Source organism: Zootoca vivipara, chromosome 8 (genome assembly GCF_963506605.1).
Source record: "Zootoca vivipara chromosome 8, rZooViv1.1, whole genome shotgun sequence".
NCBI classification, from domain to species: domain Eukaryota; kingdom Metazoa; phylum Chordata; class Lepidosauria; order Squamata; family Lacertidae; genus Zootoca; species Zootoca vivipara.
The window spans coordinates 50783756-50795902 of NC_083283.1; the positions used below are offsets into that span (position 1 = coordinate 50783756).

Sequence of the window (12147 nt, forward strand, 5' to 3'; positions counted from 1 at the left end):
ATACACTTAGTCATTGCTCAATAACAGTAATCAAAGGAAAAATGCACCCAGAATGCCAAAATATTGCATCTCGCTTCCTTTTGATGGGCGAAATGTAAAGTACAAGTTGTAGCAAATGAAAGCTGAAAGAAATGTAATTTACCAAGAAATAATTCTGACAACAGTTCTTTTCTGTTTTTCCTTTATAGGTGCTTCGTACACCATTTCTCTTGTGAAGGCTATTCAGTAGTGGAGACCTTTTTTAATCGAACACTCCACAAATTATTATCTCTGGACTCCCAGCTGACATCCTGCTGGAGGCTACAGCTACTAAGCCAACTGGAACTGTGCCCACTCTCTCTTGTCAAGGTTTTTTATTTTTTATTTTCCTCACACAGGGAGAAGAAGAAAAAATGAAGTTTGGCAAGGTGGAGTTCTGCCATTTTTTGCAGATAATAGCTCTTTTCCTCTGTCTTTCTGGGATGAGTCAAACAGAACTCCCTAGATCCAGGTCAAAGCCCTATTTCCAATCTGGGAGATCACGAACCAAACGCAGCTGGGTGTGGAATCAGTTCTTCGTGCTGGAGGAATACATGGGAAATGATCCCCTCTATGTAGGAAAGGTAGGAGATCTGATCAAATGTCCTTGGAAGGAAGATTCATTTATTTCAGAAGACTTGGGCCTTATGCTACAAATCCCTCAAGTGTGTGATTCTTGTTTGTTGCTACCTTTCCATTTTCCCTCAGACTGGTAGACATGTGTAAAGTCTTCAGCCCCATTGGTACCTCTGGCCCTACTGTTAGTAACCATGACAGTGACACCGGGCCTTTTGTGAAATATCCTCAGACCCTTGACCAGTGGGATCAGGAAAGCAATTGCAAGGGTTTGTGGGCCTTAATGGAAGATAAATGTGTGTGGCTTGAGCAGAAACTGTCTCCAAAGGTCTTACGTTTCCCAAAGTGCCGCTTTCAAACCCTGACCTGGAAGATAAAATTACATTTGCTTGGTTACCTCTGGCCTTCTATACTAATCTGCCTCTAAGCTTTCTGAAACCTCCCCTTGGGAGGAATTGAACTATAGTTAAACTGTGGAATTCACTTCCAGACGATGTGGTGATGACCACCAATTTAGATGGCTTTAAAGGGGGATGTTCAGTGCAATCATATACAGAGGTGTCACGGAATTAATGTTGAATTAAGGATCCCAGTCTTAAACAATGTAATATGAAAGAATCAGAGAGGAAAAACATCAGAAGTTAGATTTCTTAGTACATAAAGATATAGATTCAGTTTTGTAATAAGAATTCTTTATTTCCAGAAATGAGGCTGTTTAGATAATCGAGATTCCCTAAAGCAGGAGGTTACTTATATTAATGGAGGATAGAGTTACTAGACACAATGGCTGTATGATTCCTCCAGGATAAGAAGCAGTACTAGTGGTTAGGGAAGAACAATGAGGCAGACCCTTCTAATGGGCTTCCCAGGTGAATCTAGTTAGCTCCTGAGGGAGCCAGGATACTGGACTAAATAGGCAGGCTTCTTCTTATGTTCTTATATTTAAGGAATAACAGATTGTTTAAATAACTGTTTTACAACTGTTAGATTTTCGAGCATTTGCCTTTTTTTTATGGAATTAACCTTTTTGGATAGCACTTTAAGGAACATCACTGGATAAAGTAATAGATGCAAGGACCAGAGTTCCATCCTCATGTCTTTCCCCCATGTTGTGCAATTGAATAACATCATTTAATTTATTTGCTTTGAACTGAATATTGGTAAGAATCCTTCTGAAGAAATGAGCTTGGTATTTCAGTAGTTTCCAATTAATTGCTTCACGTCACATTTGCACAGCACCACTTTCTCTCCCCCCCCCCCCCCGGCCATGGATCTTTGATGTTGTCCACAAACTTCTTGCTGTTTCTGGGATACTTATTCCATTTCCACAGTTCACACATTACCTGAGGATCCATTTAGTTCTCCCATACCAAACCATAGTATAAGAAGGCTTTCTCCAAGGTTCAGCCCTCCAGATGTTGAACTTCCATCATCCTTGACCGTTGGCCATGCTGGCTAGTGCAGATGGGGGTTGGAGTCCATCAGCATATGAGGGGGCACCCTGTTGGGGAAGGCATGAGCTGAGCTCTCCATGAATGCACACACGACTTCTTGGCAGCCTTTGTTGTTCCTGCAATCACAGTAGCTTAAAAAAAAGGAGGAACTGTGGCAGGTATATTGCATTATGAACCAGCTTTTAGCTTGAGTAGGGAATGAAGCATTTAATTGCTGAGCTCATTTGGCTGATTGCACATACATTGGCAATATTGAGGAAGGGGTAGGTGACTTGGAAGCAGACAAGCTGCAAATGTTTGTTGTTATTGTAGAGTATGCTGGGTGAAAATGGATTACTTTGTGCTTTTTTTTGTTCTACAGTGGGGATTGTTTGGCATACAAATAATAGCAAATGGCACTCTAGGATTCTGTGCATGTGTGTCTGAAGCTGAAGGAGAAATATCACACACTGTTATATTATTTGAGAAATACTGTAATTAAAGTCTGTATGGAAATGCATGTACACAGGCAGGCTGAGCTAAAGATGTGCATGCAACCATATTATGGGAATTTCCATATTTTGTTTGACTGCTTAACCATGCAACACTAATGTTCTTTAATTTATTTGCTTTGGACAGAATACTGATAAGAATTCTCCTGAAGCAATGAGCTCGGCATTTCAATAGCTCCCAGTTTCATCCAGAATTTCTAAAGTAAAACATGGAACCTAAAACGGACAGATTACCTTCTTACCTGCCTCCCTTTGAATCCAAAGTTCCCATATTCAGATCAGTGGCAGGGTAATAAGTCTGTTCACAACGGTGTGATGTGCTCAAGCTGCAAATATCAGATTCACTTCCAGATCTGGATTATATAGTTATCATATGCTTGGGTAGCTCAGTTGCTTATGGGTTTGAGCCCCACATTGGGCAAAATATTCTGGCATTATAGGAGGTTCGGCTAGAGGAGCCTTGTGGTCCCTTTCAACCCTACAATTCTATCATTATATAATCTGTAAGTAAATATAAGTCCAGAATGGTGGGCTTGGTCCAAATCGAAAGGCCATTCTTAGGTTCAGCACCTTGCTTAGCAAAGTTTCAATAGTTGTGAAGGACGTAGAATAATCTCTGCACATTGGTTATGATTATGCTAACTTCAGCTTCCCAAACTGATTTTTGGCGTCCAGCAACTGTGAAATCCTATCTTTGCAAATAGGATTTGCACATAGGTACCTAGGACTTTGTTAGCTCTCCCTCCTGATCAGAATCTAGTGTTCCATCCAAAGCTTCATCATAATGAGACACGTGTGGCAAACACTGTTTCTCTTTACTTTGATTTTATGCATCTTTTCTTCCCAAGGTAACCAGCGCCAGGCAGAGTTCTCATCAAGACAACAGTTCAGATACTAATCCCCCACCCACCCAGCCACACCTTTCATAGCTCTAAAGTGCTTCCAGGCCTCTGACAATACACTGTGCTCTAGACCATCACTTTCCCTGTAAGGCTTATGGTGTACCTTTTCCAAAGACTTTGATTGTGATGGAATATACTATCCCTGATTTGCTGTCGTAGCTCTGTTCTGTAGTCCTTTAGTGACAGACTGACAAAAGACAGTGGGGAAGGAATAGGAGAGATATGGAGATGGAGTCTGGATAGTATGTGTGTGCATGTGTATAGACCCCCCCCCCAAAAAAAAACACTGCAAGTCTCTATTTATTTGAGCAAGGGAAATTGATAAAAATAGCATTTAGAATGACTGATCGTTATTAAGTGCAACTGATTGTTAAATGCAAGTGATTAAAATTGCCCTTAATGAGATGATTATAGATGAAAACAAACAGCTATTCCCTGGTCTTCTTATTACGAATCTATCTCTCTAAGTAGAAGAAAGGATTCATCTTAAAAAAAAGAAACTCTTTTTCCTATCCCCAGATACACAGAATCTCTGTTACCGGTTTTGCAGATCACTGACAGGTCCATCCTAACCAGATGTTTCTGATGAGATCGTACAAGGAACCCAGGAAGGAGTTGTGTTGTACAGGATCCCATTGTGGTTATTGTTAGAACATGGCCGACTCCACCAAGTTTTGAAGAAATGCCTCTTTTAAAGAATACCATTTATGCAGCCACATTAAGATATACTTTATGAAGAAGGACTTTAGCTGTCAGTAGTGAATGAAAGTCAGAACTAAATAAATCCCTGGGTGAAATCAGAATGAAAGCACCAGGCCTATTATGATTATTGTTATTATTAATTACTGGCCCTTCACCCTAAGGTCCCAGGGCAGCTTACAGCATTGACAGTTTTGCGTGTTGAGGTACCAATACATCTCCCCAATAACTCACCATAGCTGCCAAGTTTTCCCTTTTCTCGCGAGGAAGCCTATTCAGCATAAGGGAATTTCCCTTAAAAAAAGGGAGAACTTGGCAGCTATGTAACTCACACATCACTCAGAATTTAAATTTAAGGTTTTTGGCATTGATTTGGCCACAACTTTATTTAAATACAACTAATGTGAGTGGTTGCTTAGGCATTGGTTCCCGCCATCTGTCCCCTGCCTGGGACTGATCTGACTCCCGCTAGCGTACTAGGGAAGCCAGTATAGGTGAGCACCCTCTGAGAGAGGACGGGGCAGGGAGCCACACCCTTCACCTCTCCCTCAGATGCTCCCCGAGGCTCATGCGTGGTCCTAGCCCCTAACGGGGGTACGGACAAACATGTGGAGCCCCAGGATTCCTTTAACAGAATACCCCTAAAGGCAGCAGCAATTTTGAGGGGCAGGCCCAGCCAAATCCTTACCCTTCCACCATCCAATTTGAACCAATGCCTAACCGCAACCTTACAAGTTGTGACAATTTGCTATGCAGTAGGCAAAAACCACAGGGCACCAGCCAATCAGCCAAGTGGACAAAATTCCTACCAGGCCCCTGCTCCAAAACAGGCGACCCCATGACAGGCATAGCAATGCCAAGCACAAAGAACTCCAAAAAATAGGGAGGGTGGGTGGGAGATCCGTTGTAAGCAGCAAAAGTGAAATGCAAACTGCCTGCTATGAATATATAAGGCACTAGCTGGCCATGCCACGCGTTGCTGTGGCATTGTTTGTTAAATGGCGGGTCAGAGTCCCCCTTCAGATTCCCCAGACCGTCAGAGTCTCCCCTGTGTTATGTTTAGATAGGGGGATACCTGTGTCTCCCTACACTCTGTAGCGACCCATCCCAGGGAAGGTCTTAGTTATCCCTGTCACCTATTGACAGACACCCCCCCATCCCAATCAGGGAAGGACTTACCTATCCATGTCCTCCATTTTGACCCTGGTCCCTGGGGGCGGTAGGATGTCCCCAGGAGACATCGGGATCAGAGGAGGTGGAATCCGTGGGGTGGGGTGTGTGGAGTGGGCTTGTTCGGGGTGGGAGGAGGTAGTGGGAGGTGGCGGAATCGGTGGGGGCGCGATCTGTGGGGTGTGTGTGTGTGGAGTGGGCTTGGTCGGGGGGGGAGGGGGTCGCTGGTACGTGATCTCCTGGGTGGGCGCGGGTCCCTGGGGAGCAGCCTGGTTTCGGATGTGCGATCTCCAAGGTGGGCTTGGTTCCCTGGTCTCCGAGCGGTTTGCTCTCTGTTGGAGGCGTGGTCTCTAGGGAGTGAGGGATTGTGGGAGTATGTTTGTCCGTTGTTCATTGAGTGTCCACTGGAGGGTGCAGTTTTTGGACCACAAATCCAGGGTTTATACCTGTCTTATGTGTGTCAGCTGGTCTGTGTAAATGCATGATGACCTGCTCACATGTGAGTTTGAGGTTGTGGCCAAATTTCAGGACGATCGGGTAAGTGTGGGAGAAAAGTGGGGAATAACACACATGCGCCTTCACCATTTTTATATATATAGATGGCTGTCAATCAATCACTTGCAACATCACAGTTTCCCCAGCAACAGCAATCACTCGTGTGGCCATCCAAACTGACCCACCCCATAAGCCCGGGGATGTCTTGTTAACCCTTCTGCAACCCGAGCTCTCCTTAAGGGGAGAACTAGCTTTGTTAAAAACAGTTTTAAACAACTTACAATCACCAAAATTAAAGTGATCCCAAATATATCCTCAAGTGTCAAAAGCCAGGGTAAAGAGGTGTGTCTTCAGCATTTGCAGGAAGCTGTATAATGAAGATGCAAGACACATCTCTGTGGGGTGGGAGTCTCATAACTTACGGGCTGTCACAGAAAATGCCCTCTATTGGGCTGCCAGCCCCTGAACCTCAGGGCAGAGGAACTACCAAGAGGGCCCTGCTGTCAATCTTAGCACCCAAGCGGATCTATAGGGGAGGATCTGGCCATTCAGATATTTGGGGCCTGTGTTGCATAGGATCTTAAATACTATTGTGAGCACTAATGTGACATGAACTGGCAACCAGTTGCAGCTGATTTAAACCAGGGGTTATGTATAGGACACACACACACACTGTGGCTCATCAGCCTGTTAATTTGCAAGAACAAAGGAAACCTCAGGTAGAGTGGCCATGTCATCTCTGTCTAAAAGGACCATACCTGGTGAACCAACCAGAGCTGAAAAAGGCACTGCTAGCCACTGAGGTCACCTGGGCCTCTAGCAACAAAGATGGATGCTGAAGCACTCCCAGATTACGACCCTGCTCTTTCAGCGGGTGTACAACCCCATACAAAACAGGCAATGGACCAACATCCTGGATTCAGGAACCATTCACCCATAGTTCTTTGCTATTGCCAAGAATCAAAGTCAGTTTATGGGTCGTCATCCAGCTCACCACCGAGTCCAGGCATTGGTCCAGCGTTTGCATGGTCTCTACTGAATCACATCAGTTGCGGAGAAATAGAGGAGATTATCGGCATGCTGATGACACTTCGACACAAATCTCCTAATAACTGAGCCCAATGGCTTCATGTGGGTGTTAAACAGCACTGGGGACAAGATGGTACCCTGTAGCACAACTGCTAGAGGGCCAAAAGACAATCATCCAATGTTATTTACTGAAACCGACCCCAGAGATAGGATTGGAGCCACTGTAAAACCAGGCTTCCAATACTCACCCTGCTCAGAAGGATACCTTGATGAAGCCACTGAAAGATCAAGTAAACATAACTGGGTCATACTCACCCTATTTTTATTCTGATAAAGGGTGAGTAAAGTGGTATTTCGGTTTAAGAACAGCCCTGTTTACGAACTATTCGGTTTACGAACTCTGCAAAACTGGAAGTAGTGTCCCGGCTTGTGAACTTTACATCGGTCTAAGAATGGAATCCGAACAGTGGAAGGGTACCGGTGCCGTGGGAGGCCTCATTAGGGAAAGCGCGCCTCGGTTTAAGAACGGTTTTGGTTTAATAACGGACTTCTGGAACAGATTAAGTTTGTAAACCAAGGTATCACTGTATGTAGGAGAGAAGAGGAGTGGGGTATCTCTACTGCTTGCAGAAAATACTGTAAGTGGATATGCAAAGGAGTGTTGAAGGGGAGCACGCAGTGTGCGAGAAGTCCAAAAGATAGCTTTGAAACAGAAGTTCAAAGGAGCAGGTTTTGTGAAGTGTTGTATAGAGATGGGGCAGAAATTCAATTTTGTTTGCATTTTAATGGGAAGCTTCTCAAATTTGCGCTTCTCAAAACCAGCAAGCTATCTTTTTATATTTGTGCTTTTATGAATTTTGTGATGCAGTTCTCAAGCTGAAACAGTGTGTGCAAAAATGCATGCATTAGTGAAAGCAATGCACAAATTTTTTCCATGAGTTTTTCAGCAAAATTCACAAGCTGCTGCAGGAATATAGAGAACTGAATTTAAGATAGAAACAGAAAAGTTAGAAACATAGAGAACGAAAATGGACAGATTGGTGCATACCTAGCTGTGTGTGTGAATTTTACATACTCTTTTGAACTAACAAGCTGTTACCTTTAGTTGTATTATATTTATTTTTAATAATGATTTACGTTAAGCGGAACAGCAATAACCTGCTTCATCATTCTCTTTTGCTAGAAAAAGATGTATTAATTAATCAACAACATATTTAGATGAAACATTACAAAGCTTAGTTGACTTTCACCATCCTTCATACTCGTGTATCAAGCAGTAATGTACTAATATTCCTCTAATGATATTGATTTACTTGGCCTTCATATCAGTTGTGTGTTGGAGGCCATTCATTTTTTCATTTTTCACATGTGGGGTTGAAGCTGAGAGGTCAAGTCCTAAAGCAACTTCGCTGAGCCCATGGCTGCAGTAGGATTTAACATTCTCTGATAGGAAATCCGGTGCACTTTCTGCTGATTCATAGGAGATTTTAGCGGAGGGTTTTATTCCACTGAGGCAAGAAAAAAGCATGACAGAGCTCCAATTGCTAGTTTTCTTTTCTCTCCCTCTTTTTTCATTTTAAAAATATTTATTAATATTTAATTAATTTAATTAATAAATATTTATTAATTTTTAAAATACAACCACAAAAAATCAAGATGAACAAACCAATAAAAGAAAAAAAATCATAACTGTGACTGAGTGAGGAATAGAAGTGGTTTACATCATCATCTTCATCTCCAATATTAAGAAATAAATGTCTTCTTTCTGGGTGATTGTTAGCATTCACTTCAATAAACTCATATCATTTTATATATAATCAGGTGTCTGCATCCCTCTCCCTACAAACCCCTGTTTTTCCACGAACTTTTCCATTACGGATGAAACCTATTTCTGTTAAGATTCTTTACCATTAATATTTAGTTTGCTCTGATAAAAGGATGATAAATGAAAGCACTAAGACTCTGACCCTAATTATTTATGGGTTTTCTTGTATTGGAGTCATTTTTTAAATAAAAAAACAGTACAAATCACACACCTGTCTTGCATTCTAATTATAATATTAAAGACCCAGGGTGCGCTTTTACATAGAATCAGGTGCTATTGCTATAAACATTCAGTTAAATGTATTCATAATTTCTGCTCACATAGAAAACATCTGTTTTACCTAGAAAGCACCACTTTTTTCCAGGTGGGAAAAAGCAGACACTACTACTTGCTTAATGTAACAGTTGCTTAATCTTTATTTTGTACAATCTCTAGGGTTTGGAGATAGGGGCTACTCGGTGTACCCATGGAAGAGACATTTGATTTACTTCTGAGAACAATACCGGTAGAATTTGTTCTAAAAAATCCATGACCAGCTCAGTAGAAGCTATTCTGAGCAGCCACTCAGTGCCGCTTTAATAAAGCTACGGTCCTGTTGATCTGCTGCTTAGCTTGGAGTGGGAAGCAGCCAGTGCAAAATCTTATTGCAATCTCATTGTGGCCAATTCATGCAAGATGCCTCCTTCTGCAACTGAATTGGTTGTGACCATCTCTAGCTGTCCTTGTATGAAGACATGGTGATACATGATTCACGTAATTGTTAATACTATCAGCACCACAGCCTTAAAAAAAAAAAACGAAACGAAAACACGTTCCTAGGAAACACCACAGATTGTTGGTATGGAGTCAACTTGAGCTCGTTTTGAGATTGGATGAAGTGTCAGTTTTCCTGGTGAGGGAAGAAGGATTATTTTGGGATCCTTTGAATCTGGAGAGGACTTGCACCCACTTTTTGTGTTCCAGCATCGGTGTACTGTACACTAAAGTGTGTGTTTGTGTATATGAGCATGCTTGCCTCTCCTTTCCCCCATTGCCCTCCGATAAGTAACAGCAACAGTCTGAAGCTGAGAGCTTGCTTCTGTTCATTTTGCAGGGGTCTGCACCATGACTTCACACAGATGCTCTCCATCTTTCGGAGAATGAAAGTGGTGCTAGCATGCCGATTCCTTCATATGTTGCTGGCGTGTTAGTGTACACAGATGCCGGAAAGCCTGAAGAGGGTTATTGTCACGCTTGGGGAATTCATTACGTATTTTGCGAGAACAAATGAAACCTATGACAAAATGTTTCAGTTCATCCTCACCTCCTTAGAGGAGTGCTTTTGCTCCAAGCTTCATCCAGCCTGGGACAGGAACCAGTTCAGGCTTCAGATGAAGAGGGAAGTTTCAGGAAAGGGAAAACAACCATTTTCTCTCTGCCCTCCCACTTTCCCCTGCTTAGATACATAGTGCCAGATGGCACAAGTTTGGTTCTAGCTGTCACTTATAAAACTTGTGTGTTTCATAGCTATATAGTGTGGCTGGGAGTGGCTGATTCTGGAAATTCAGGATGGGAAATGATTACCTTTTCCTTGCCTTCCTCCATCTCTGTATAGTTAAGGAAGACTTTTTTGACTGCATGATATGCACCCCCCCCAAACCTAGTCCTCCCTCCTCATGAATACTTTAGCATAAGCTCTTAGGCACTTGAGTAGACTAGTTTCCTCTAAGCACCCCTGCCAAACACTCACGTTCTTCCTCCACTCTTACTGACACCTCCGTTTTTCACACATATCCAAGTAGCTGACCTGTCTTTACTGGGCAGGGTTTGGGGGATTTAAGATTTTTTCTTCTTCTAAAAACACATATATACCTAGGGAGCCCCCTGACTATGCAAGAACCATTGCATTATTTTTGGATAGCTCCATTTTGCTTCCAAACTGATTGGCGCTCAACCACCCGAGTCTGCTATTAGAGGGAATGAGAGAAATCAATACGCTTTTTGTTGTAGTGTCATTCTAAGGATGTTTCAAGTGAGCTCACACATCTGGAACCTGTAATTAAAATGCAATTATAAAAGTGTGTGTCATGTGAGGAGAATGACACACACAGAGAGAGAGAGAGAGAGAAGAGAGAGAGTAGGATTGCCAGACTCAATAGTGGACAGGACTCCTGTGCCTTTAATTGCCCTGCCCTCTTTTGAGTCTGGAAACCTTAAAGAGAAACCAGCAGACCCTTTGTTTAATTTCCAAGCAAAGGGTCTGCTGGATTCTCTTTAAGGTTTCCAGACTCAAAAGAGAGCAGGGCAATTAAAGGCACAGAAGTCCTGTCCACTATTGAGTCTGGCAACCCTAAGAGAGAGAGAGAGTCTATAACATATGATATATGAGGATATGTTCAGTGTTATTATATTACATGAAGCATTTTCATATATGTCTGGTATGTTTGGTAGTTTTACAAATGTATACCATACTTTAATGGAATGACATTCTCTCTGATTCCATACTATGTTTTATATATTATACTAGGTTTTATATATTATTTTTTCCTTTGAATTAATTGGTGCACCTTTTTGGATACACATTGTGATGTAGTCTTTGTAATATAGACAGAAAGTTGAATCCACCTAAGTCATGTTTAGAGTAAACCACTTGAAATCAATGGGCACCATGAACTTAGGTCCATTCATTTTAGTGAGATGATTTTGTTGGACCCATATTGCATTACTTGAGTTGAGGGTTTGGTTGGCTTTGTACAAGTAACATTTTCACAGCCACAGGGCTTGGTTTGTAATCCAAAACTGGTATGCTCACATTGGAGAAAGCTTTTGTGCACAATAAGTGCTTTGTTTCTTGTTTTCCCACTGCCAAAGATCCAAGCTGTTCTTCAGTTTTAAAAGAAGTATCATTTGGCAGTGAAAAATGCTACACTGTTATTTAAAAAAAAAAAAACCAAATTGATTTGTCTGTACACATGATTGTTTTCTGAATACACAGATCACTTTTTAGATGGCTTCTGTAGCATGGAAATCTTAATTAATGCAATTGCAGGACTGACCTTACTGAACTGTAAGGAAATGAGTGCTAATGGCTATAAGCATTTTGTACATTTGAAATGAGTTATGTATGCTTAAATGTAGGAATGCTTAGGATACACTTAATAGTAATTAGACATCAGTGAAATACAGTGTGGAGTGAGTAGGTTATTAAAGCATTTCTGTTCTCTTCCTACACAAAGTCTGGTTGACTTCAGTAGGGCTTAGTTTATGTATTAGATTAGTAGGTTTACTGCTTCCGTGTATTACCAGTATAGGTTTCTGGTGAATGGGCTCAGTACTAAAATAGTTATTCACATAAATACATGAAGATAGAATGTGTGTGTGTGTGTGTGTGTGTGTGTGTGTGTGTGTGTCTGTCTGTCTGTCTGTCTGTCTGTCTGCCTGTCTGCCTGTCTGTCTCTGTGTGTGTTTACACACACACACACACACACACACACACATCAAGCTTACCA

The 12147-nt window shown here is 41.9% G+C and overlaps 1 protein-coding gene across 1 annotated transcript in view; it reads left to right on the forward strand.

Annotated features, from left to right (window-relative positions):
- The window catches only part of LOC118090370 (cadherin-7), a 115058-nt gene that overhangs the window by 10835 nt on the left and 92076 nt on the right, over positions 1-12147 (forward strand). Inside the window, exon 2 of the mRNA XM_035126025.2 lies at positions 189-602. Within this exon, the coding sequence (XP_034981916.1) occupies positions 393-602 (210 nt within the window). The 5' untranslated portion in view covers positions 189-392. The remainder of the gene's footprint in view (positions 1-188; positions 603-12147) is intronic.